Genomic DNA, 25736 nt, shown 5'->3' on the forward strand with positions numbered 1-25736 from the left:
CTCCAGACTAGAGACTGGCTGATGCTGCAAAGTCCATCGTTTGATGCCCGGGACGATGGATGGCAACTCACTGAGCAAGGATATGCACCAGTCCCTTCTACAGACTCCATTGCACCAGACTACCTCCTGACGTTTGCCAGCTGCAACTGTGTGGGGGACTGCAGCTCACTCAGGTGCTGCTGTAAAAAGCAAGGAGTCAAGTGTATTTCTGCTTGTGGCATCTGTCATGGTAACTCTTGCCTGAACATAAACCAGATGGATGACAATAGGAGTGAGGAAGACACTGGGGAGTTTGATGAATAAGGTTGTAAAAGCTGACCAAGCAACATTTCCATTGAGCACAGTTCTGTTAAAAATGTCAATAAAATACATTTCATATGATCAAGGAGTATTTTTTTCTCAAAAATAATGGTTGTAATCAATTCAGCACAACAAAAAAACCCTATAGTGGGGCAACTTAGCATAACAATTGTGCATTTTGTGAGGAAAGCACCAAATTTGGTACACTAGTAGCCTAACATATTATGAACAGATTTGGATATTGGGTCATCTCAAATTCAGCCGCTGATGGCTGTGGCAGCCATTTTCCACTGCCATCAAAAATTTGAGATGGCCCAATATCCAAATCTGTTCATAATATGATAGGCTACTAGTGTGCCAAATTTGGTGCTTTCCTCACAAAATGCACAATTGTTATGCTATATTTAGCTAAGTTGCCCCACTACTAGTTAGACATCCCACAAGTCAATATTGGCAAAAGTTAATTTTCCGATTTTTTTTCGCGCAGGCCCTCTGAGCACCCGAACTTTGATTGCCTCCCCAGAATTTTCCACAAGGATTTGGGTTTGCACTAATTGATAGGTGTTAGTAGACACCGAGATGAATACGTTAGTGAAGAAATTTTTTGGTAAGCAATTTTTTCACAGATGGTCAATCCAATTTGCTAAAATTCCCAAACTACTGGTGTTGTTGGTGATCAACCCGAGCCCCACTTGTTGGCGGAACTGCTCAAACCCACATGCGCACCACACGCTCGCTTGCCGAAGCACGAGAAGGGCGAATTGTCTCTTCGGCGCTGGTTAGACACCCACTTCTTGGTCGCTTCTCTCGCCCTTTGCTTTTTCTTCTCTGGACTTTTTCTCCTCAGACTTTTTCTTCTCAGAGACCGTCCCTCTTTCCCTCGTTTTTATATATCTCAGAACGTCTCCCCTCACAGAACGTCTCCCCTCACAGAACGTCTCCCCTCACAGAACGTCTCTCCTCACAGAACGTCTCTCCTCACAGAACGTCTCTCACAGAACGTCTCCCCTCACAGAACGTCTCCCCTCACAGAACGTCTCCCCTCACAGAACGTCTCTCCTCACAGAACGTCTCTCCTCACAGAACGTCTCTCCTCAAAGAACGTCTCTCCTCACAGAACGTCTCTCCTCACAGAACGTCTCTCCTCACAGAACGTCTCTCCCACTTTCTCTCGCTCGTTTTTATATCCCCAGGCCGTCTCCACAGGGTGCCGTCCGCCCCAAGCTCACCCCACCCCACCAGGGCACGGCTACCATGACGACCCGTGCGCTCTCAAAAAAAGGCAGGCGTCGGAGCTCGTGAAAGAATGCTGCTGAGGAAAAAAGAGGGTGGGCTTCAGAGCTCGTGAAAGAAATGTGTGTAAACATGTCTGTCATAAAGAAAAAAGCTTTCCCATAAGAGAGGGGATCTATCCTTTACCCTTCTCAATGCATCACATTTAAGATCCCATTAGACATGGGGATGGAGCTAATCTGAACATGCATTTAAGGAAATAACTGTCTGAGGACCTGGATGTGTGGATGCATTTATCAGACCGGATTCTGAAATCCGTAACACCATATATATGTTGTTGTTGTTCTTCTTTCAACTGCTCCCGTTAGGGGTCGCCACAGCGGATCATCCTTTATGATCCGCATACTGATTTGGCACAGGTTTTATGCCGGATGCCCTTCCTGACGCAACCCTGGTCGCCTCTTACGACACAGGGATAAGGACTGGGTTTCGCCATGATTCCGGGCTGCCCTACACCCTCTCATAGCACGGCCCAGCACAGAGCGCCCGTCCTCAAGCGATCTTCCAACCCAAGCCTCCGAGTAGCCGGATTACAGGCGCATGCCACTACGCCTGGTCGTAACACCATATATAAATATATATATATATATATACATACATACATATTTATTTTTATATATATATATATATATATATATATATATATATATATATATATATATGTATGTATATATTTAGCTGGTTCGAAGCGCGCAGTGCCAAGGGCGCGCAAGAACGATTATGGGGGAAACAAACGGATCCGATGCCTCTCAGGCCAATGCTGACCAAACATCTCCCAGGAGTGTGATAGCCATCACAAAAGCTTACAGTTAAGTGGGGTTAAGTGTTGAGGGTTGTGGGATGAGGGATCTCCTTTAGAGTGGGGGAATTTGAATCATGTAACTCTACTTAATGTCTTCATTGCCTTGCATGCATGTTGGAAGAGATCGTGTCAAACTTCAGTCTGAAATGAATAAAAGTGCGTGTACTTACATGTGGTGTGAGAAAAGAAAAAGAGAGAGGAAATTAATGATAAAGAAGAGAGAGAGAGTGAAACCAGAGCGACGAAGCAGGACGTAACTGTCTGCGAACGCACACGTTTGACAGCGGCCCCTTCACCACTCAGAACGGCACAATTTATGTTGTAGTGAGTTTTAAACTTGTCCAACCAGCCTGTCGAGGCCTTGAAGTTGCGTATTCCTTGCGATTCAGCATAGGAGAGTGCTTTCTCCCTGGTCATCAGTCCCGAGATCGGCACATTCGAAACTCGCATCCTGCAGAACCACTCCCAGATAAAGTCGTTTACAGGCTCGAAACGACAGATGTTGGCCCGTTTCTTCTTGCTCGACTCATTCTCTTCGTAGGCTTGCTTGAACTCCGCCTTTCGCTTTGGAATGTTCTGTACCATACCTCGGTCGATGCCGTACTGTTCCGCCAGACTTCCTTGTGATCGACCATCGCTGTTCTTGATTAGTTACACCTTCTCTGCCAGGGTCATTTGCTTGAACTGTTTGTGAGGCATGTTGCCAGCTGACTGGTTCGTCAAACCCATCGCACCTTTTTTATATCGTTCTTTGAGACCAAACATCAAACTTGAGTCGAACTGTCATTAAACCACGCCTACATTGTGAATTGGGCCTATCACCGTGAAAGTTTTCTTCACTGCCAAGTCCGAGAAGTTGATTGGTTCATTGGGACCAGCTTTTGGGTGCCAAGTGCTGGAAACGAGAAGTGCTAAGTCCGGGAAGTTCTGTCAATAAGAAATTGCATCAGCTTCGGTCGGGACCGGCCGAAACCCGCCAAGTTGGAGAAGTTGCCAACTCCGAGAAGTGCCAACTATGGGAAGTTCCACTGTATATATATATATATATATATATATATATATATATATATATATATATATATATATATATATATATATATATATATATATATATATATATATATATATATATTGCTATGGATTTCAGAATCGGATCCAACTAATGCATACAATGTTCAGGTCCTCAGACAGTTATTTCCATAAATTAATGTCCAGGAAAGACCCATCCCCTTGTCTGGTGGGATTGTAAAACTTTGATGCGCTGGAGAAGGGTATAGAACAGATTCCCTTTCTTATGGGATGGCCTTTTCCTCTTTATGACACGTTCATGCATGCGAGAGATAGCCGTTGGCCCAACGGAGGCTCGTTCTACCCCCTTTCCATCAGGATATATTGGCTTGGAGGTGGATGATTTCTTTACACTTTGGACTTCCAGGACATTTGATTAAGCACACCGCAGGTTTTAACTGAGCAGTTATTCTGATGGTCAAATATACCTGTGGATCATTTACCTCACCCACATCTCTTTCATTGACGTTCGACACGCACCTCTCTTTCATCGACTTTTGACATCCACCTATTTCCATCGACGTTTGATGCCCCGTTCAGCAGCTCTATGGATGCTGGCTGGCTCTTGTTCATGTCAGGCTGAATGGAGAGGTGATGGTTGTTGTTGACATTTTGTGAGCACTTCACGTTTTCACTTGGTAATTCTGGCAAATGGCTGCTTTCTGCCATTCGTCCAGCACCCCAAACATGGCATCGTAAGCCAGGCCTATGTTGATTTGGGGTTGCATCTTGCTCTGGTAAGGAAGGAATGATCGTGAGGTTGACAGTTGGTCACATGCAACGATGCAGCAATAGGTAAGGTGGATTTGGCTTAAGTCTGCTTGAGGCTCCGCCCATTCTGGTCGCCCATAAAAAGGATGAGAGGACCGCTTTCCTGCCAGTTTTGTGACAGCTGGGTGACGGTTCCTTTCAGCTCCAGTCAGTTGGTGAGTCGGTGACAATTGGTGAGTTGGTGACAGCTGGTTACAGCTCCTCACAGCGCCTTACAGCTTCTTACAGATGTCCATTGGTTACAGCTCCTGATAGCTCCTGACGGTAGGTGATGGATGGACCATTCCTGCTGGTTCTGCTCATGCCTGATTCTTGGCATCCCTGGTTCCTGAGGGTGACGATGTGACGTTGATTGGTATTTGAGCCTGTTTGTGAGTGGGTGCAGGGCGCTGGCAGTGGACCAAGGCATGCTCACACATTTTGGGACATTTTGTTGATCGCACGATGACTTCTACCTTGGTAAACCAAGACCGGATTTCTTCCCCCCACCCCCCCTCCCCCAAATGATCTGCTGGGTACCCTTGTCTTGTGTTTAATCATTAAGCAAGGCATAGTGATAAGCATCTGCTCTTTGTTTTTCTATCAATGCCTGTTTAACTCTTTATTTGCTTGAAATTATTTTGATTGATTTGATTTGACCTATTTTCACCACAAAGAAATAAAAAGTTCTTCAGTTTATTTATTATTTTGTTTATAATAAATTCCTTGTTGATGTTTCAAACTGTCTGTGCTTGTTCTTTCCTGCCATTGATCCGGCATTGTCCAAACCAAGATAGACTGGTAGGTAGTTCCCAAATGAATTAACTTGTCATAATCAGCATGCACCAGCGGTAAACGCTCGGCCGCCCTACTTAAGATCAAATCAAGATAAGATTGGTGCATCGCCGAGGGCGCGCTCCCCATTCAGTAGTTCCCAAATGAATTAACTTGTCATAATCTGCATGCACCAGCGGTAAACGCTCGGCCGCCCTACTTAAGATCAAATCAAGATAAGATTGGTGCATCGCCGAGGGCGCGCTCCCCATTCAGTAAGCCAAGTGACTTCCAGTTAAATGGAAAATTAGACGGTGGACACTGGAACTCGTGGTTAACTGATTGGCGTTCGTGGTTGTAAAGCAACCCACCATACCACAAAGTTAATTGTGAGCGGTCGCCCCAGGTCGGTTTTTATTTTTTTGTGTACCTTGTCAAGGCTCGTATGAGAGCAAACACACAACACACAGCAAGGGGGGCGTGAGACAAGAGGGGTGTGGGAAGGACAAAAGAGTGGGGAACAGAGACATTAGGAGATCTGTGGAAGGGAGAGGGATGTGGCGGGGAACATGGGGAATACAAGATGGACACCACAGGGACTTTCAGGAAGGAAAGCAGGGAATTTGAAGGAGGTGGGTTTGGGGTGGATTAACGGGGGTAGAAAAGATCGAGGATTTGGAAGGGGGACGATAAGAGGTGGTGGTGAACAGCTGTTTTGAAGGCCTGGAGGGAAGAATGGGATTGAACAGAGTGGGGGAGTTTATTCCAAAGGCAGGAAAAAAGAGGAATGAAAGAGTGAAGGTGAGCAGTGATTTTGGTAGTTTTCCCAGAAGGGGGTTGTTGGCAGACCTTGAGCGCCCTGCAGAAATATGATGGGGACAAATTGCAGACAGAGCAGGGGGGGCGAGACCGGAGAGGAGACGGTAGAAGACAGAAAGACCACCGACCTGCCTGCATTGAGAGAGTGGGAGGCCCAAAGACTCAGTCTCATCATGGGAGATACAAATGATCCGATATGCCTTGGTTTCCACAGCATAAAGCCGAGAAAGGTGAGAGGCAGGAGCACCAGCCCAGAGGGGAGAGCAGTCTTCCATCAGGCTGCGGACGAAATATTTGTATGTGGTCAGGAGCTCAGATGGGCCGAGGAAGGACTTTGCACGACGGAGGATGCCAAGTCAGTGACTGGCTTTGGAGGCCAGGTTGGAAATGTGGCTTTCCCAGGAAAGATCATAGCAGACAATGAGGCCCGGAAGCTTGAAAGAAAGGACTTCTTCCAGAGGATTGTTGAGAAAGTGGATGGGGGGGGGGGGTTCCAAACAGTCCTTTCGGAGAGAGATTTGCGTGAGAGAGGAGAGAGAGTGTGAGATTTGTCAGGATTGAAAGACATCCTGCCGGTCTGAGGGATGACAGATGGTACGGCAGAGGGTGGAGTCATCAGCAAAGAGATAAAGAGGATTTTCCAGCGAGTCGCAGAGATCATTGATGAACACCAGAAAAAGAACAGGGCCCAGAACGCTGCCTTGAGGAACTCCAGCCTGGGCAGGAAGAGGGGATGAAACAACTCCATCTCGGGCCACACATTAACTGTGACAGGAGAGGAAGTTTGCGAGCCATGAGTGGAAAAGGCCTTGGATACCATAGGAAGAGAGTTTGTTGAGCAGGGCAGGGTGCCAGACCATGTCAAAAGCACGCGGTATGTCTTGCGATATGGCTCTGAATTCATGTCCGGCATCGAGTACCTCCATCCATTGTTGGGAGAGCAGAAGCAGCATATCCAGGGTGGAGTGTCCTGGTCTGAAACCAAATTGTTGATCGGAAATCAAGCCATTGGAGAAGAGCAAGGATTTAATGTCTGAAGCGATGATGGATTCCATAACCTTGCTGATGATTGGGAGAAGGCTGATTGGTCTGTAGTTACAGGGATCTGTTTTTGCATGTTTTTTATGCAGGGCAGTAATGTTTGCTGATTTCCAAGCAGATGGCAGATGACATTGAGCAAATGTGACGGTGAATTGAACAGAGAGAGGGTGAGCAAGAGCAGAGGAGCAGGTTTTTAGGACATGTAGGCTGATGCCCTCCAAACCGGTTGCAGAATCTGAGTCGAGGTTTGACAGAAAACTCTCCACTTTGTCAGAAGAAAAGGACACAGAGTCCAGGGATAGTTTGTGCAACTGGGTAAGGTGGGTACAGAAAGCCATGGGTTTCTGACACAAGACTTTGATGCAAACACCGAGTTGAGGCATTCAGCTTTTTCATGCACAGTATCAGCAGTGCGGCCATTTGAGGTGAGGGAGGGGATGGAGGGGGAACATACACCAGAAACAGATTTGATTAAATGCCACCAGGATTTGGAGGAGGGAGAGAGGTTTGAGAGTTCAGACTTAAGATTAGAAAGATGTTCTTTTCTGGCTCTCCTGAGGGTGGACACACACTTGTTCCAAGCTTGATGGAAGGAACTGAGATTACCCTCAGTTGGGTTTGCTATCCATGAGGAAAGGGCAAGTTGTTTCAGGACAACTGCCTCACCACAAGCTTCAGTGAACCAAGGGCGGGAGGAAGGGTAGGACAATTGAAGACTAGAGTGGATAAAACTGTGCATGGGGTAGAGCAAGTTTCTTTGAAAGAATTCCAAGGATGAGTTGATGTTGGAGAAAGTTGCGATGGGAGACAAGTCGAGAAGGTTGATGGCTGCCCGGAGACCCTGCCAGTTGGCCTGAGTGAAATGCCAGACTCGATGGCACTGGGGTGGATCTCTGATAACAGTCAGAGAGATGTCCACTTTGACAAGCACTTGGTCAGAAGAACCGATTGGAGTGGAGGAAGAACAGCAAATATTTTCAGGGAAATTTGTCAAAATCAGATCCAGAAGAGATCGAGCACCATTGGTTGAGATCCGCGTTGGGAAACTGACTGATTGAGTCAGTCCTAATGAGTCACAGAAGTCTTTTGCTGAAGTGTCATGACAGGTGAGAGAGGTACCTACACCGAGTCAACTGGCATGATGACAATTGAAGTCACCAGAGAGAGTTCGGATGAGAAGATGGAAGTTGATCAATGTTTTCAGACAGAGGTGTAAATGGAGTCATCACTTTTTGGTGGACGGTACAGTACAGATATAAACATGAGGTGGGAGTGGAGGGGAAGCCGTAGCCAGAGGTATTCCTGGGGGTGTGGGGGAGTGAGGCCAGTGCATGGAGAGTGAGGAATAGAGTCTTTGATGAAGAGAGCAACTCTGCTACCAGGACGAGGCTCAGGTCTATCATATCGGAGGAGGAAGTAACCAGGAAGAGATACTTGGGAGTCAGAGACGTCTTAAGGGAGGAACATTTCTGTTAGGCAGATAATGTCTGGTTTGTCAGTGGCAACCTGTATGGAAAGATCTGAAAGGTTTGAGCGAAGGCCCCGGATATTTGAGGTCCATACTGTTAATGAAGAGGGAGGGGAGGAGGCTTTGGGTGCAGGGGGTGGGGGAGGAGGAGGGGAGGTAAGTAGAGTTGTTGAAAGAGTGTGGGGGATCACAGAATAGTTAGGGGAGGGGCCGGATGAGGAGGAGAAAAGGCTCTGTGGTGCTCGGGGAGAGGAGGGGCAGCAGAGGGGGCAGAAGGCAGTTGAGGATTTGAGGAGGTGGAGTGATGAGATGGAGGTGAGAGGGCAGTGGAAGGAGGCAGCTTTGTGGATGTGAGTGGGGAAACTTTGAGAAGGGGGAGTGAGGGGGTGAATCATGGGAGAAGGGTGAGTTGAGGGAGAAAGGTGAGGGGGGGGAGTTTTTGAGAAAGGTGAGAGGGAAGCTTGGAGGCAGAAGAGTGTGATGGTTGCTTTGAGAGGGAGGGGTGAGATGGGTGAGTTGGTACTGAAGTTGGAAAAAAAGAATGGTTGATGGAAAGCGAACATTCATAGCAAACGGGTTTTAATTTTTTTTCGGTCAGAAATGCGATTAAAGACAATTCTTGAGGGAGGCAATAAAGGTGAATTAAGAGAATGGAGAGAAGAAACGCTGTAACAGTTGGATTTTTTTTCGGCAAGGTATGAATGAAAGGTCGAATTGAGAGCAGTCTGTTTAAATAGTAGAAGAGTACCACACATGTGAAGGAGGAAGATGAAGTAATGTAAGAGATCGTTTTTATTGTTGTTATTATTATTATTATTATTATTATTATTATTATTATTATTTTGTTTTTGTTTTTGTTTTTGTTTTTGTTTTTGTTTTTGTTTTTTGAGAGAGAGTTTTCATCAAATTAGGTAATGGAAAGTTTGTATAAAAAAATCATGAGGTGAACGGTGAATTTGGATCGGTAATCGCAGAGGTTGGAAACACATCACGTGGTTACGGGAGGTGTATGGTCAAAAGTGTATTTGTTTATTTATTTGAAAGAAGGATTGCGTCACATTCGGAAAAGGGAAGGTTGAAGTAAAATCGTGGAGGTGTGTGGTGAATTTGGAACGATAAACGCAGAGTGAAGCTGGTGGATCGATTAAAAGTATCAGGAAGAGGGTAGAGAGACACGTGGTTACAGGAGGTGTATAGATCGAAAGGATTCAAGGAAAATTATTATTATTTTGATGGATTTTTGAGGATTAGGTAAGATTCGGGAGTGGAAGGTTGTAAGAAGAAATCGTGAAGGTAATGTAGTGAGTGGGTCAGCTCAAATATAAGAAACATGGTGTGCCGGCAGAAGGAGCAAGAAGGAGTAGGAGAAGGAGAAGGAGAAGGAGAAGGAGAAGGAGAAGGAGAAGGAGAAGGAGAAGGAGAAGGAGAAGGAGGAGAAGGGATTCGTGGATATGCAGAGGGAGGTAGTTTTTTGGGGGGGGTTTTCCTTTAAATTTAACATAAGAAACAGAGTGTTTCGTTGGGAGGGATGGGGGCATTGGAAAAGTGGGGGAAAATAGGAATTTGAAGGTAATAGGGAGAGAATACAAATAAAAACGATCGTACACATAGAGGGGAAGGATGGGTAAGCTTCAATGGACCCGGTAAGACAAGGTCGACGAAAACTCACAAAATAGCACGATTTTTGAAACAAAACCGAACTAGGAAGACGCAGTAACATGTAGGTCAGAAAATAAACAGTTAAATGGGACAAAAATCAGCCAGAGACTTAACTTTGAGAAAGTCAGCAGAGACCCCTGAGAGAACCTGCCGACGCTCCAAACCCAGAACCGGAAGTGAGAGTTGTTGAGGATTAAGGTTCTTCCAAGGATTAACCCCCTCATACTACACTCAGTGCCTGAAGCCGTAACAACATATATGTATATATAAATAAATATATATATATATATATATATATATATATATATATATATATATATATATATATATATATATATATATATATATATTTCTTCTTCTTTCGGCTGCTCCCGTGAGGGGTCGCCACAGTGGATCAACCGTCTCCATTTCGCTCTATCCTCCACATCTTCCATTAACACACCAACCACCCGCATGTCCGCCCTCACCGCATCCATGAACCTCTTCCTTGGCCTTCCTCTTCTCCTCCTACCTGGCGGCTCCATCCTCAGCATCCTTTTCCCGATATACTCCGCTTCCCTCCTGTGCACATGTCCAAACCATCTCAATCTCTCCTCTCTCACTTTGTCTCCAAACCGTCCTACCTGCGCTGTCCCTCTAATACACTCATTTCTTATCCTATCCATCCTCGTCACTCCCAACGAGAATCGCAGCATCTTTAACTCTGCCACCTCCAGCTCCGCTTCCTGTCTTTTTGTTAGCGCCACCGTCTCCAATCCATACAACAAGGCTGGTCTCACTACCGTCTTATATACTTTGCCCTTCACTCTTGCAGCTACCCTTCTGTCACAAATCACTCCTGCAACTCTTCTCCACCCACTCCATCCTGCCTGCACTCTCTTTTTCATTTCTCTACGACACTCTCGGTTACTTTGGACAGTTGATCCTAAGTATTTAAACCCATCCACCTTCCCCACCTCAACTCCTTGCAACCGCACCATACCACCACCCTCCCTCTCATTTACGCACATGTACTCCATCTTACTCCTACTGACTATCATTCCCCTTCTCTCCAGTGCGTACCTCCACCTCTCGAGGCTCGTCTCAGCCTGCTCCCTACTCTCCCTACAGATCATGATGTCATCCGCGAACATCATAGTCGATGGAGACTCCAGTCTGATCTCGTCCGTCAACCTGTCCATCACCATTGCAAACAGGAAAGGGCTCAGAGTCGATCCTTGGTGCAATCCCACCTTTACCTTAAACCGGTCCGTCATTCCTACCGCACACCTCACCGCTGTCACACTGTCCTCATACATATCCTGCACCATCCTCACATATTTCTCTACCACTCCTGACTTCCTCATACAATACCACAACTCCTCTCTTGGCACCCTATCATAAGCTTTCTCTAAATCCACAAACACACAATGCAACTCCTGGCCTTCCCTATACTTCTCCATCAACATTCTCAAAGCAAACATCGCATCAGTGGTGCTCTTTCCTGGCATAAACCCATATTGCTGCTCAGAAATCATCACCTCTCTTCTCAACCTTGCTTCCACTACTCTTTCCCACAACTTCATGGTGTGGATTAAGAACTTTATGCCTCTGTAATTACCACATGTCTGCACATCACCTTTGTTCTTGAAAATCAGAACCAGTACACTTAATCTCCACTCCTCCGGCATCCTCTCACTTTCCAAGATTTTATTAAACAATCTGGTTAACAACCCCACTGCCATCTCTCCTAAACACTTCCATGCCTCCACTGGTATACCATCTGGGCCAACCACCTTTCCACTCTTCATCCTCTTCATAGCTGTCCTCACTTCATCCTTACTGATCCACCCCACTTCCTGATTCACTATCTCCACCTCTTCCAACCTTCTCTCTCTCTCATTTTCTTCATTCATCAGCTCCTCAAAGTACTCCATCCAACTTCTCAACACACTCTCCTCGCTCGTCAGCACATTCCCATTTGCGTCCTTTATCTCCCTGACCTGCAGCACATCCTTCCCAGCTCGGTCCCTCTGTCTTGCCAATCGGTACAAATCCTTTTCCCCTTCTTTTGTATCCAACTTCTCATACAGCTCGCCATATGCCTTTTCCTTAGCCTTTGCCACCTCTCTCTTCACCTTGCGCCGCCACTCCTTGTATTCCTGTCTACTTTCTTCATCTCTCTGGCTATCCCACTTCTTTTTCGCCAACCTCTTCTTCCTTATACTTTCCTGTACTTCCTCGTTCCACCACCAAGTCTCCTTATCTTCCTTCCTCTGTCCAGATGTCACACCCAGTACCTTCCTAGCGATCTCCCTCACCACTTCTGCTGTTGTTGCCCAATCATCCCACCCATCTTTACCACCATCCAACGCCTGTCTCACCTCCTCCCTAAATTTCACGCAACACTCTTCCTCCTTCAGCTTCCACCATCTGGTCCTTGGTTCAGCCCTCACTCTCTTCCTCACCCTCACCTCCAAACTCATCATACAGTCCACCAATCGATGCTGTCTAGCTACACTCTCCCCTGCCACCACCTTACAGTCTCTAATCTCTTTCAGGTTGCATCTCCTGCTTAAGATGTACAATAGTGGAGGAAAGTGCAAACAGGTGGATTACGTCACCCTGTGTTCCTCCTCCTTCTTGAAATACGTATTTACCACCGCCATTTCCATTCTTTTTGCAAAATCTACCACCATTTGCCCTTCCACATTCCTCTCGTTGACACCGTACCTCCCCATCACCTCCTCATCCTATATACGAGGTGTGTTCAAAAAGTATCCAACCTTAATTTTCGTGCGTAAACAAATGAAGTTAGGGAGGCGTGGTTTGGTGCACGTATGTAGGCTATTCTAATCTGTATGCGTGAATATTTTCCCACCTGCAGAAGCTGTCAGTCGCCGACAGACCGCCGATGAGTGAGGAAGTGTAAGTGAGCGCCGTTTGATTTTCGTTTTTGACAAAATGATGGAAAAACTTGAACAACGTTACTGCATCAAATTTTGTGTAAAGCTTGGCGATTCCCAAGTGGAAATGATCCGCAAGATTCATCAGGCCTTCGGGAACGAAGCAATGGGCACCACACAGATAAGAGAGTGGTACAACTGCTTCAAAGATGGTCGCACATCAGTGGAAAGTGAAGCACGTTCTGGTAGGCCCTCAACATACCGAAATGAGATCGTCATTGACCAAGTGAGGACCCTGCTGATGCAGGATCGTCGAATTATGATCAGAGAACTTGCAGACGTGGCGGGCGTCAGCATTGGATCCGTTCATTCCATTGTGACTGAGGATTTGGGCTTAAGGAGAATCTGAGCGAAGTTCGTGCCAAAGCTGCTAACGATCGAGCAGAAGCAACTCCATTTGGAGATCGCACAGGACATGCTGGAGACTGTGAACAGCGATTCCAACTTCTTCAACACAGTGATCACTGGCAATGAGACCACAGTGATCCGTCATTTTGTCAAAAACGAAAATCCGACGGTGCTCACTTACACTTCCTCACTCATGGGCGGTTTGTCGGCGACTGACAGCTTCTGCAGGCGGGAAAATATTCACGCATACGGATTAGGATCGTCTACATACGTGCACCAAACCACACCTCCCTAGCTTCATTTGTTTACGCACAAAAAATTAAGGTTGGATACTTTTTGAACACACCTCATATATATATATATATATATATATATATATATATATATATATATATATATATATATATATATATATATATATATATATATATATATATATATATATATATATATATATATATATATATATATATATATATATATATATAGCCTGGTGTTGGCGCAGTGGTAAGGGCAGCGGCTTGGGATCCTGAAGGTCCTGAGTTCAAGCCCCGTTGGACCACTGAATTAATACACCAGGGGGTTGACTCAGCCTGTCATCCTTCCGAGGTCGGCGAAATGAGTACCAGTGTACTGGGCCGGTGTATACCCCGGTTAAAATAGGTGTACCATATCCCTGTGTCGTAAGAGGCGACCAGGGTTGTGTCAGGAAGGGCATCCGGCGTAAAACATGTGCCAAATCACTATGCGGATCATGCGGATGATTCGCTGTGGCGACCCCTAAAGGGAGCAGCCGAAGGAAGAAGAAGATATATATATATATATATATATATATATATATATATATATATATATATATCTTCTCTCTTTATATTACTGAAACCCCCATCTTGTATGTATGTATGTATGTATGTATGTTCCTGAAGTATAGCCAAAACGGTACAAGATAGTGCAAACATTTTCAGCCCACCTTACTCACCATTCTCCTGCGGTGTGCAGTATCGAGTTTCGTTCAAATCGGGCAACGAAAAAAATGATTAAAATATCAATTCCTGATTCAGTCAAGTACTCTACGGGAGAATTTGATCAATGCAAAAAACCTCAACAGTATAGTTCGCTGGAGCTATCTTTTTTTTTTTTTCTTGAAATGATTTTTTTCATCAACCTCTGTCACAACGGGAACGCAACGGATTCACGGGTTGTCTCGTGTATATATATATATATATATATATATATATATATATATATATATATATATATATATATATATATATATATATATATATATATATATATATATATATATATATGTGTATATGTGTATATATATATATCTTGAACAATCAACTTTGAATATATTTCCTAATCATTGCAAAACATCTTCATTATCCACAAGCGTACATAAGCCATTGGCAGAGGAAGCTTAACGGTCCATCTGCAAAACATTCACTTTGTACTCCATGATGCTTACCTTCACGTTGGCACTGCAATTGGATTTGATTGTGCTGACCAAATTTCCAGGAATACAGCTCAGATGTGAGCAGCCTTCCACTTCATGTTCCCTTTGTCTTAACAGCATAATTATTAGTGCAATGAGACACCTCATGTGAAAGGAAATAAAGTGCATGCATGATGAAGAAGAATCTCTTTTGAATTAAATCTTTTGAATTCAAAATGGATTAACTTCGCCATCTACTGGCAAATAATATAAGGAGATTCACAAATATTTTGTTCTTCTTCACAGGAGTTTGTGTATGGGAGAACCAAATTTGAGATTGTGAATCAACATACTTCATCACATCATTGGTTACCGAAGAATTGCATCATAAATGATGGATCATAGACGGACAAAAAATCACTGATAACATTTTAATCACAGTGGGTAGCAAAGTGTGGCTTAGATTTCAAGCATTTAACTGTCATGGAGACTGACACGATTGTCATGCAGGGGCTGCTTGCAGCCTATGTTGATCTCTGCAAAGCGTTGGATTCGGTGAATCGGGATGCCCTCTGGAGGATTCTTGGTCTTCGTCGGGTGCCACCAAAACTGGTCAATCTGATGTCTGAACTATAGTCTAGTACTTAGAGTGCTGTGAGATGTGGTGGTACCATCTCTGACTTATTTCCAGTTGTTACTGGAGTTTGTCAGGGGTGTGTACTGGCCCCCACACTTTTCAGCACTTGTATGGACTGGATTATAGGGAGGATGTCGGAGAGATCAAGCCACAGTGCATAGTTTGGGAATGTCAAGATCTCTGACCTTCATTACGCAGATGATGCAGTCATCTTTACGGAGACTAGATATCCTTTTGGGGGCCCTCGAGTTGCTGAATGAGGAGTCGGATCCAATGGGATTACGGGTTTCCTGGGTCAAAACTAAAATCCAGGCTTTCAATGACATCTTGGATTCTGCTATCTTGTCTGTGCATGTTTGTGGTGAGGATGTTGAGGTCACAGAGAGATTTACTAACCTTGGCAGTGATATTCATGTCTCTGCTGGCTGTGAGCCAGAGGTCAACAGACGTCTGGGTCAGGCCTGGGGAGTCATGGATTATCTAAGCCTGATGTTGGCTCATATCAGTGGTTAGGGTGGCAGCTTGGGATCCTAGGGTGCTGAGTTCAAGCCCCATCGGCCGCTGAATTAATACACCAGAGTGTTGACTCAGCCTGTCATCCTTCCGAGGTCGGTGAAATGAGTACCAGTTCCAGTGTGTGTACTGGTAGAGGGGCACTGCATCAGCGACACAGTCACGCTTCAAGAAATGATCGCTACCCCGCAGCTAAGCTGCCACACGACCACCACCACCACCATGAATTCTCTGGATCATGGAGTGTGGCGCTGCCAGTACCTGTGCGGGCGGACTGAAGTCCGAGTCTTCAGGTCCTTGGTGCTTCCAGTCTTGCTCTATGGATATAAGACTTGGACTTCGACCAGAGATCTGAGATGGAGACTTAATTCCTTTGGTACTAGGTCTCTTTGGAAAATCCTTGGCTATCGTTGGTCGGACTTTGTGTCCAACGAGCGGTTGCTGAGAGAGATTCAAATGAGATTTGTTACCTGCATAGTCCGTGAGCGTCAGTTGTGGCTGTATGGACATGTGGCTCGTTTTCCTGACGCAGATCCTGCTGACCAAATTCTCTCAGCGAGGAAGCCTCATGAGTGTAGGAGGCCAATGGGCCGACCACGTGCCTCGTGGTTACAGCAGGTTGATCAGCATCTCAAGGAGATGGCGATGGGTCAGGCATCTGCCTGGGGGATGCCTAGACAGAGGCCCCTGGAGTAGATGTTGCGACACACTGCTCCGGCGCATGCTCCCATACCTGACCTGACCTGACCTGACCTGACAATTGCTTTCATTCACTCTACCATATCACATTGTAGAAAAAAAAAGGAAAGAAAGTTTTTTGGGGCCAGTCAGAAAGTTTCCTATTTTCTATAAACCTATCAATAATATTATGACAAAATGAACAAGGAAAAAAGACATAAAATGTCATAGCCCCCGTTGTTTTCGTAATTCTGCTCTACGGAGATAAAGGGCTCGCCCATATTTATTCCAACTAAAACGGCCGCCAGTTTACCAATCAGCCATCTTTGATCAGATCGTAAAATAAAGTTATGTGCAATAGTATGCCATAGTTTACTGTGCTTGTGCCATGTTTGAATAAAATTGGACCATGCAAGTCTGAGAAATGGTTGGGGACATGTTGAAGTAACAAAATGGCCGCTAGTCGGCCATCTTGGATCTGATCTTGAAAAAAATGGCGTGCTTATGGAAGCCATTATTCATTATCTATGCGCCAAGTTTGAATAACATCGGTAAATACATGTTCGAGAAATATTCGAGAGAATACATACATGTTCAACATCGGGTTTTTTACAATTAAAATGGCCGCCAGTTGGCCATCTTGGATCTGATCTCAAAAAATAAATGACCTGCATATGTAAACCATTATTCATTATCTGTCTGCCAAGGTTGAATAAGATCGCTAAATGCATGTTCGAAAAATTGTTGAGGACGTGTTCAATACCGTGTTTTTTTACAACTAAAATGGCTGCCAGTCTACCAGTCATCTATCTTTGATGAGATCGAAAAGTAAAGTGAGGTGCACGTGTATGCCATCATCGACTGTGCTTGTGCCAAGTTTGAACAAAATCGTACCATGCATGTCTGAGAAATGGTTGGGGGACGTGTTGAACATCAGGTTTTTTTACAACTAAAATGTACGCCAGTCGGCCATATGTGATAGCATCCCAAAACCAAATGATGTGCCTATGTATACTATCGTGTGTTGTCTTTTTGCCAAGTATGAATAAAATAGGTCTATACATGTCCGAGATGCACTAGCATGCACGGACATGAAAATCAAGACCAAATTGATAAGCCCCCGTTTCGAACCAAGTCCAGCGGGGGCTAATAATTCAGAAATATGTACTTTTGGACTGAATGCATCATTGAAATCCCATCTTCAATGTATATTTTGATCACTCTTTGTGCATGTAAGCAGACGTAAAGCAAACTGGAGTTCAGCATCCTCAGTTGATTCTCAGAGGTAGTGCAGCATTGATTTGATTATCTCGTCAAATTTGTCACATTGGTTGTGGTTTTTTTTCCAAAAATATTATCGACATAATTCACTTTCGCAGTAAGTAGGCAGACAATGCAGATTATGTGTAACTGGGAAAGGAGAGGCTGCAAGTGACCGCTTGACAGGACGGCTTGCATTGCTTAACAGGTGAACAGGTAACACATCTCAAGCTATTCTACTAATTATAATCTAATGATGAAAGGAATTTGGCTTGTATGTACATCGTTTTTATTTGTGAAAAACCAAGATATAATTTTAAGACCAGACACCTCAAAGACGAGCACACTACGAACCTGCCATTCCATTCTATGAATGCACCTGATGCAGTCATAATGATCGATATCTAAGGAGAGTCGAGCCTATTTGGTACTTTTATAGATCTCACTGGAAGACCAAGCGTTGCTGACAGGATAGTTTGGTAACATGCCTGACTTTGAGTTAGCTCATGATGCATTTGTTTGTCTGTGCAGTCAAATTCAATTGAAACTGGTATAGTGCTATCAGGGGTAGCATAAAGCAAAGTGTCCTGTCTTTATAATAAGCCAAATGTTAAAGATCTTGTGATATTTCTTGAAAGGAGTAAGCGATGCCACTGGCACAATGCCTGGTTGTGAGGTTCGTTTCATGCTGACCCTATAAGGATCTGGTCTTAGATCAGGCTTTTAGATTTCATGAATTGCACTGCACTTGATTTTATGGCATCGCATTCTCCAACAAGGCCTTTTGTTGTGAATGACTAACAATCCGCTCTTGCTTGTTGAAAACCAGCTTTCACCATCAAATTGCTCTTGAACATTGTGCAACGGATAACTTTGGAAAGTGGAATTAATCACTTTTTTATATCGCATCCCTCACCCCATGTTGGATAGAACATGAAGATTCCTTAATGCTTTTAAAAACAGAGTCCAACGATGCAGTTGACCCACAACATAATTGTTGCTCTTATCTATGGCTGCCATGTACAAACATAAGTGACATCATATATGAGTTTCTGCCAGTCATGGATAAGTTGCTGCCATGTGAATAACTGTGAAATTAATGTTTTCTTTTTCAAAAAGATTGAGTGATCCTGCTTCGAGCCATCTTGGTGTGTCAATGTTTGTTTAACGTGTGCTAACAAATTCTTTACTTCAAATACCTGAGCGCTAACCTTTGACAAATATTCCGAAAAACGAAACAACTCATCATTTTCAACCGTACTCTGTGAGTTCATGTGGCGAGTGCTTTCTTGGGAAGTTTATTTTGAACAGTCATTTGCTGTGTCGTTACATCATCTCCAAGCTCCTTGAAAAAAAATTACAACTTCACAACTTCAACTACAAAATTACAACTTCATGTCATCTCCATTGTCACCAGTTCCCAAAAGAGTTGGTCTTCACCTGGAAAAAACATGTATTTTCCCATGGACAACTGCATACCCCTTTCTCAGGTGAAACAGGATTTCACTGCACCAGTTACAATGGAAATCCACATCATCACACATTTGTCAAAAATATCATTCTCACAGCAGCACTCCCAGAGCACGCCAACAATTAAGCAATCTCAGCTTCAAAGTCAACACATCAATCAGACAACAATTTAATTTCTTTAAGGTTGCATCCACATCAACATTAATTTCATCACAACTTTAACGAGAAGGGCACTCGGTAGAGTGGATACCCCCACCACATAATTCCTGATCCACGAGAACATATCGGGCCCAATACATTTTTGAAATATCATGCTATACAGTACTTTGTCGTTTTTGGCCCGATCCCTCAATAATGAAGAAACACTTAAGAAATTATATAATTCTTGTATGCAGATCCAGATTCAGATCCAAAATTCTTGAATGCAGATCCGGATTCGGATCTGTATGCAGATCCAAAATTGAACGAATTCTTCCTTGTCACACACCCAACCTGTCCACCAAGTTTCGTCCCAATCCGTCCAAAACTTTTTTGAGATCTCGTGCTATATATCGTTTTTGGCCCGATCTCTCAATGTTTCTTTCATTCCTCTTTTTTTCCTGCCTTTGGAGCAAACTCACACACTCTTCAAATCCCTACAGGTCTTCAAAACAGCTGTTTACCACGATCTCTTATCTTAAGGTCAGGTATGGGAGCATGTGCTGAAGTAGTGTGTCGCTGCTTCCACTTTCCACTGGAACTCCAGGGGCCTCCATATGGCCATCCCCCAGGCAGATGTCTGGTCCATCCCCATCTCCTTGAGATGCTGATCAACCTGCTGCAACCACGAGGCACGTGGTCGGCCCATTGGTCTTCTCCACTCACGAGGCTCCCTCACTGAGAGAATCTGGTGAGCAGGATCTTCTTCTTCTTCTTCTTTCAGCTGCTCCCGTTAGGGGTCACCACAGCGGATCATCTGTATGATCCGCATAGTGATTTGGCACATGTTTTACGCCGGATGCCCTTCCTGACGCAACCCTGGTCACCTCTTACGACACAGGGATATGGTACACCTATTTTAACCGGGGTATACACCGGCCCAGTATACTGGTACTCATTTCACCGACCTCGGAAGGATGACAGGCTGTGTCAACCCCCTGGTGTATTAATTCAGTGGCCCAACGGGGCTTGAACTCAGGACCTTTTGGATCCCAAGCCGCTGCCCTAACCACTGCACCAACACCAGGCTTAATCTGGTGAGCAGGATCTGCATCATGAAAATGAGCCACACGTCCAGACAGTCGCAGCTGACGCTCATGGACTATGCAGGTAACAAATCTCATTTGAGGCTATCTCAGCAACCGCTCGTTGGACACACAGACAGACCAGCGAGAGCCAAGGATTCTCCAAAGAGACCTGGTACCAAAGGAATTAAGTCGCCATCTCAGATCCCTGGTCAGAGTCCAAGTCTCACATCAATTGAGCATGACTGGAAGCACCAAGGAACTGAAGACTTGGACCTTTGTCCTCCTGCACAGGTACCGGCAGTGCCACACTCCATGATCCAGTGAATCCATGACTCCCCAGGTCTGACCCAGAAGTCTATTGACCTCTGGCTCACAGCCAGTAGAGGCGCGAATATCACTGTCAAGGTAAGTGAATCTCTCTGTGACCTCAACATCCTCGAAACAAATAGATACAAACAAGATGGCAGCATCCAAGATGTCATTGAAAGCCTGGATCTTAGTTTTGACCCAGGAAACCCGTAATCCCAGCTGCTCCAACTACTCATTCAGCACCTCGAGGGCCCCCAAAAGGATGACTGCATCATCTGCGAAATGAAGATCAGAGATATTGGCATTCCCAAACGAAGCACTGCAGCTTGATCTCTCTGACATCCTCCCCAGAATCCAGTCCATACAAGTGCTGAAAAGTGTGGGGGCCAGTTCACACTCCTGACGAACTCCAGGAACAACTGAAAACAGGTCAGAGATGGTACCACCACATCTCACAGCGTTCTCAGTGCCAGAGTGGAGTTCAGACATCAGATTGATGAGTTTTGGTGGCATCCCATGAAGACCAAGAATCCTCCAGAGGACATCCAGATTCACTGAATCAAACGCTTTGAAGAGATCAACATATGTTGCAAGCAGCCCCTGCCAAAACTCTCGCCTGCGTTCGGCGAGGACCCGAAGCGCAAGGATCGGTCAATCGTTGACCTCTTTTGTGTAAAGCCTGATTGCTCTGGACGCTGGTGCTCAAGCAGATGGTGGCGAACCCTATCAAGAATTATCCGAGCAAAGACCTTGCCCGGCACTGAGAGCAGCGTCACCCCTCGGTAATTGCTGTAGTCTTGGCGACCACCCTTCCCTTTCCAGAGAGAGACAACAATGTCCCTCTTCCAGTCAGTTGGGATGATGCCTGTGTTCCAGGCAGAGCACAGAACTGCTTGCAACGACACGAGTACAATATATACATCAGCCTTGAGAAGTTCAGCATGGATTCCACATATCCCAGGAGCTTTACCCCATTTCAACTGGTTCATTGCACAGTTTGCTTCCACAAGTGAAGGTGTATCACAGTTGATTGGAGGGTCAGCAATAGGGATAGGAACACCCCTGACATCCAATTCAACAGCTGATGGAACAGCCTGGCACAGCCGCTCAAAGTAACAGAACAAGCGAGCCTTCACTTCGGATTCCTCTATCAAGACCCCACCACCCTCTGCTCTAACTGCAGCACACTGAGGGATTGGCTTGGAGGAACGCAATGTGCAAATTCCCATGTAAGCAGGATGAGAATAACCTGACCACAGGTGATGTTCAACCCCCTCACAGATTCCTCGCACATAGGCCTCCTTGTCCACCCTAAGCGCACGTACAGTTTTACGCCTCAGCTCCCTGAACAGCTCAGCTCTGCCATTCAGCCTGGCCCTGCGACTCTGGTCAATGGTATCCAGTGTCGTTTGAGAGACAAAATTCTTCTTCGCCCTCTGAGGAGTTCCAAGACATCCACCGGCAACATCGAGGATGGTGGTCTTGAAGGCACTCCACAACTCTTCAGGATTCCCCAAAGCACCCAGCCCCCCCCCCCAAATCCACATGCAGCCTGTTCGAAAACTCCTCAGCTTTCCTCTTATCCATGAGCTTGCCAACGTCCAGCCTAAGCTGGGATGGTGCCATTCTCCCGGATTTAAGCTACAACTTCAGAGTTGCTGCAACAAGCCTGTGGTCAGTATTGAGGAACTTAGCATTCCGGTAGACCCTGCAGTTCTGGATCATCCTCCAGCAACCATCAACGTGCATATGGTCAATCTCCTTTGCCACACCACCTGCGTTGGAATACCAAGTCCAGTAATGAGCTTGTGGGTGCTGAAACCATGAACCGGCCACCCTAAGTCCATGACTTCTTGCAAAGTCAAGGAACTTAGTGTTCTTCTGGTTCACACTTGCTGACCCATGGGGACCAACACATGTCTCATAACCATCATTATCAGTTCCAGTTGATGCACTGAAATCCCCCAAGACTAGAAGTGCATCTCGTCTGGGGCACTGATCAACCACAGACTCAAGTGTGGCATAGAATGCATCCTTCCTGGTGAGATCACTCGCCTCAGTCGGAGCATATCCAAAGACCAGGGAAATGACACCCAAGGAGAGACAAATCCTTCGTCTCATAATACGCTCGTTGACCAATGTTACCTCAATTACACAGCTACAGCAACTCCTTGGGCATGGTAACCATCAGAGCGACCAGACCAATCATAGGTGTAACCACCCACCATGATCTCACCACAATCCGGTCTCCGAACCTCAGAGAGTGCTGCAATACCGTTGTCCAAACGCTTGAGCTCCAATGATAACAGAGACAGGTGATCGTCCTCTCTTAGGGATAGGACATTCCAGGCACCCACCCGAAGGGACCACCTCAGGTTAACCCAAGGAGACCGCCGTCTGGAAGACAACACCTCAGCACCACCCCGACACACTACCGCAATCTGACCCGGGAAGGTTACCCCGTGAGTAGGGTAAGAATACTGATTCTGGCTCACTTTTCCCCATGTAAATGAATGGGGGATTTTCAGCGATTTATATTTTTTTTCCCTAAAAATAAATCCCCTTTTTATCCCAAGGTATATTTATTTGTCTCCCCTTTTAACTTGGAGGTTGAACCTCATTGAATTGAACACCTGGGGGTTGAACAGCTCACTCATTGAACCTATAAAGATTTGTTCATTCTCAAATTCCTTCAATAGTTTAATTTTCTTTGCACAATAATCCCCATCTAAAATATTGACAAACAAAACATTTGAATCTTTATATTTTTTAAGATACCCCATTTGTGCCATTACGAAATGATAAACTTCTCTTAATGCTCTTGTTTGACCACCTCCTGAGCCACAGGTTATTTTTTGTTAAGCCCCGCCCATTTTTCTTTAAGCCCCGCCCACTTTTGTTAAGCCCCGCCCACTTTCCACAAGGTATTCAATAAGCCCCGCCCACTTTTCTTTAAGCCCCGCCCACTTTTGCTAAGCCCCGCCCACTTTTGCTAAGCTTCGCCCACTTTTCATGAGGTGTTTTTTCTAAGCCACGCCCACTTTTCCTAGGCCCCGCCCACTTTTGTTAAGCTCCGCCCACTTTTCATGAGGTATTTTTTCTAAGCCACGCCCACTTTTCCTAAGCCCCGCCCACTTTTGCTAAGCTCCGCCCACTTTTCATGAGGTATTTTTTCTAAGCCACGCCCACTTTTCCTAAGCCCCGCCCACTTTTACTAAGCTCCGCCCACTTTTCATAAGGTTTTTTTCTAAGCCACGCCCACTTTTCCTAAGCTCCGCCTACTTTTGCTAAGCCCCGCCCACTCTTACATCATTTCCAGTTCATCTCTGACTCACAAAGAAATCACTAGAAAATTACAGGATGTTATGGTTTTGAAAAATTTCCCAATGAAGGCTTGCCTAGGCTTGCCCAGGGAATTTCCAAAGGAAACCACACCCACCAGTCTTTCTCTATAAAAGCTTCAAACCCAGGCTCCATTTTAAACATTTGTTCTTGCTGGCAATGGTGTTCTGTGTGCTTGTCTCGAACTGTCTGTCTTCTATGGAACTAAACCTTCAAGTTGATGAACTGGATTCAAACCTCTTATCTATTGAGGTAAGATTTTTTATTTTCCTATTTTCAAACTTTGATTGAAGCATACTCATTTAATAATTAAATAACTTAATTAATACATTATTATTTTCTCTCACAGGAAATTGTGTCTGAAATACGAAATGAAAATACTGCTTTTGCTACAACTTTGGGGGAAATTGTTGGCTTGGTTGAAGACCTTATGAGCGACCAAGACCTTGAGTGGGATGACTTTGGTGTTCCTTGGAACTCTCTGTCTTGTATGGAACTAAACCTTCAAGTTGATGAACTGGATTCAAACCTCTTATCTATTGAGGTAAGATTTTTTATTTTCCTATTTTCAAACTTTGATTGAAGCATACTCATTTAATAATTAAATAACTTAATTAATACATTATTATTTTCTCTCACAGGAAATTGTGTCTGAAATACGAAATGAAAATACTGCTTTTGCTACAACTTGGGGCGAAATTGTTGGCTTGGTTGAAGACCTTATGAGCGACCAAGACCCACAGAACGAGTTCGTCCTTGATGACCCAACCAAAGAGTTATACCTTGGAGACCAGCAAAATCCTGAAAGAGTTTTACAGCAATAGTACTCATTGTGAGTTATCAAGACAATACCCACTGAACAAGTTATACCTTGATGAGCCAGAATACAAGTTTTACCTTGGAGACTCACAAATTTTGAAAAAATCAGTAAATGAGTTCTGCCTTGATGGTTTAAATAACTACCTTGGAGACTCAGGAAAAGGGTTCTGCCAAGATGGTTCTAAATATGGGGCCTACCTTGGAGACTCACAAATTTTAAAAAAATCAGTAAATGAGTTCTGCCTTGATGGTTTAAATAACTACCTTGGAGACTCAGGAAAAGGGTTCTGCCAAGATGGTTCTAAATATGGGGCCTACCTTGGAGACTCACAAATTTTGAAAAAATCAGTAAATGAGTTCTGCCTTGATGGTTTAAATAACTACCTTGGAGACTCAGGAAAAGGGTTCTGCCAAGATGGTTCTAAATATGGGGCCTACCTTGGAGACTCACAAATTTTGAAAAAGTCAGTAAATGAGTTCTGCCTTGATGGTTTAAATAACTACCTTGGAGACTCAGGAAAAGGGTTCTGCCAAGATGGTTCTAAATATGGGGCCTACCTTGGAGACTCACAAATTTTGAAAAAATCAGTAAATGAGTTCTGCCTTGATGGTTTAAATAACTACCTTGGAGACTCAGGAAAAGGGTTCTGCCAAGATGGTTCTAAATATGGGGCCTACCTTGGAGACTCACAAATTTTGAAAAATCAGTAAATGAGTTCTGCCTTGATGGTTTAAATAACTACCTTGGAGACTCAGGAAAAGGGTTCTGTCAAGATG

At 44.8% G+C, this 25736-nt stretch overlaps 1 protein-coding gene and 1 long non-coding RNA gene across 2 annotated transcripts in view; both read left to right on the top strand.

The window, feature by feature from the left end:
* LOC147020671 (uncharacterized) overlaps nt 1-25736 on the top strand; it is a 105328-nt gene that overhangs the window by 9124 nt on the left and 70468 nt on the right. The window lies entirely within an intron of this gene.
* Nucleotides 23888-25377, top strand: LOC147020672 (uncharacterized). Its single transcript, XM_085896723.1, has 3 exons — nt 23888-24392; nt 24490-24684; nt 24782-25377. The coding sequence occupies exons 1-3, from the start codon at nt 24300-24302 to the stop codon at nt 24962-24964; spliced, it is 471 nt and encodes a 156-aa protein (XP_085752849.1). The 5' UTR covers nt 23888-24299; the 3' UTR covers nt 24965-25377.

This window comes from Eptatretus burgeri, chromosome 9 (genome assembly GCF_056783735.1).
Source record: "Eptatretus burgeri isolate ZD-2024b chromosome 9, Ebu_testis_v1, whole genome shotgun sequence".
NCBI lineage: Eukaryota > Metazoa > Chordata > Myxini > Myxiniformes > Myxinidae > Eptatretus > Eptatretus burgeri.

Coding starts and splice junctions, on each gene's coding strand:
- LOC147020672 (XM_085896723.1), top strand. CDS start 24,300: ATGGTGTTCTGTGTGCTTGTCTCGAACTGTCTGTCTTCTATGGAACTA. Junction 24,393..24,489: donor CAAACCTCTTATCTATTGAG/GTAAGATTTTTT, acceptor TTTCTCTCACAG/GAAATTGTGTCTGAAATACG. Junction 24,685..24,781: donor CAAACCTCTTATCTATTGAG/GTAAGATTTTTT, acceptor TTTCTCTCACAG/GAAATTGTGTCTGAAATACG.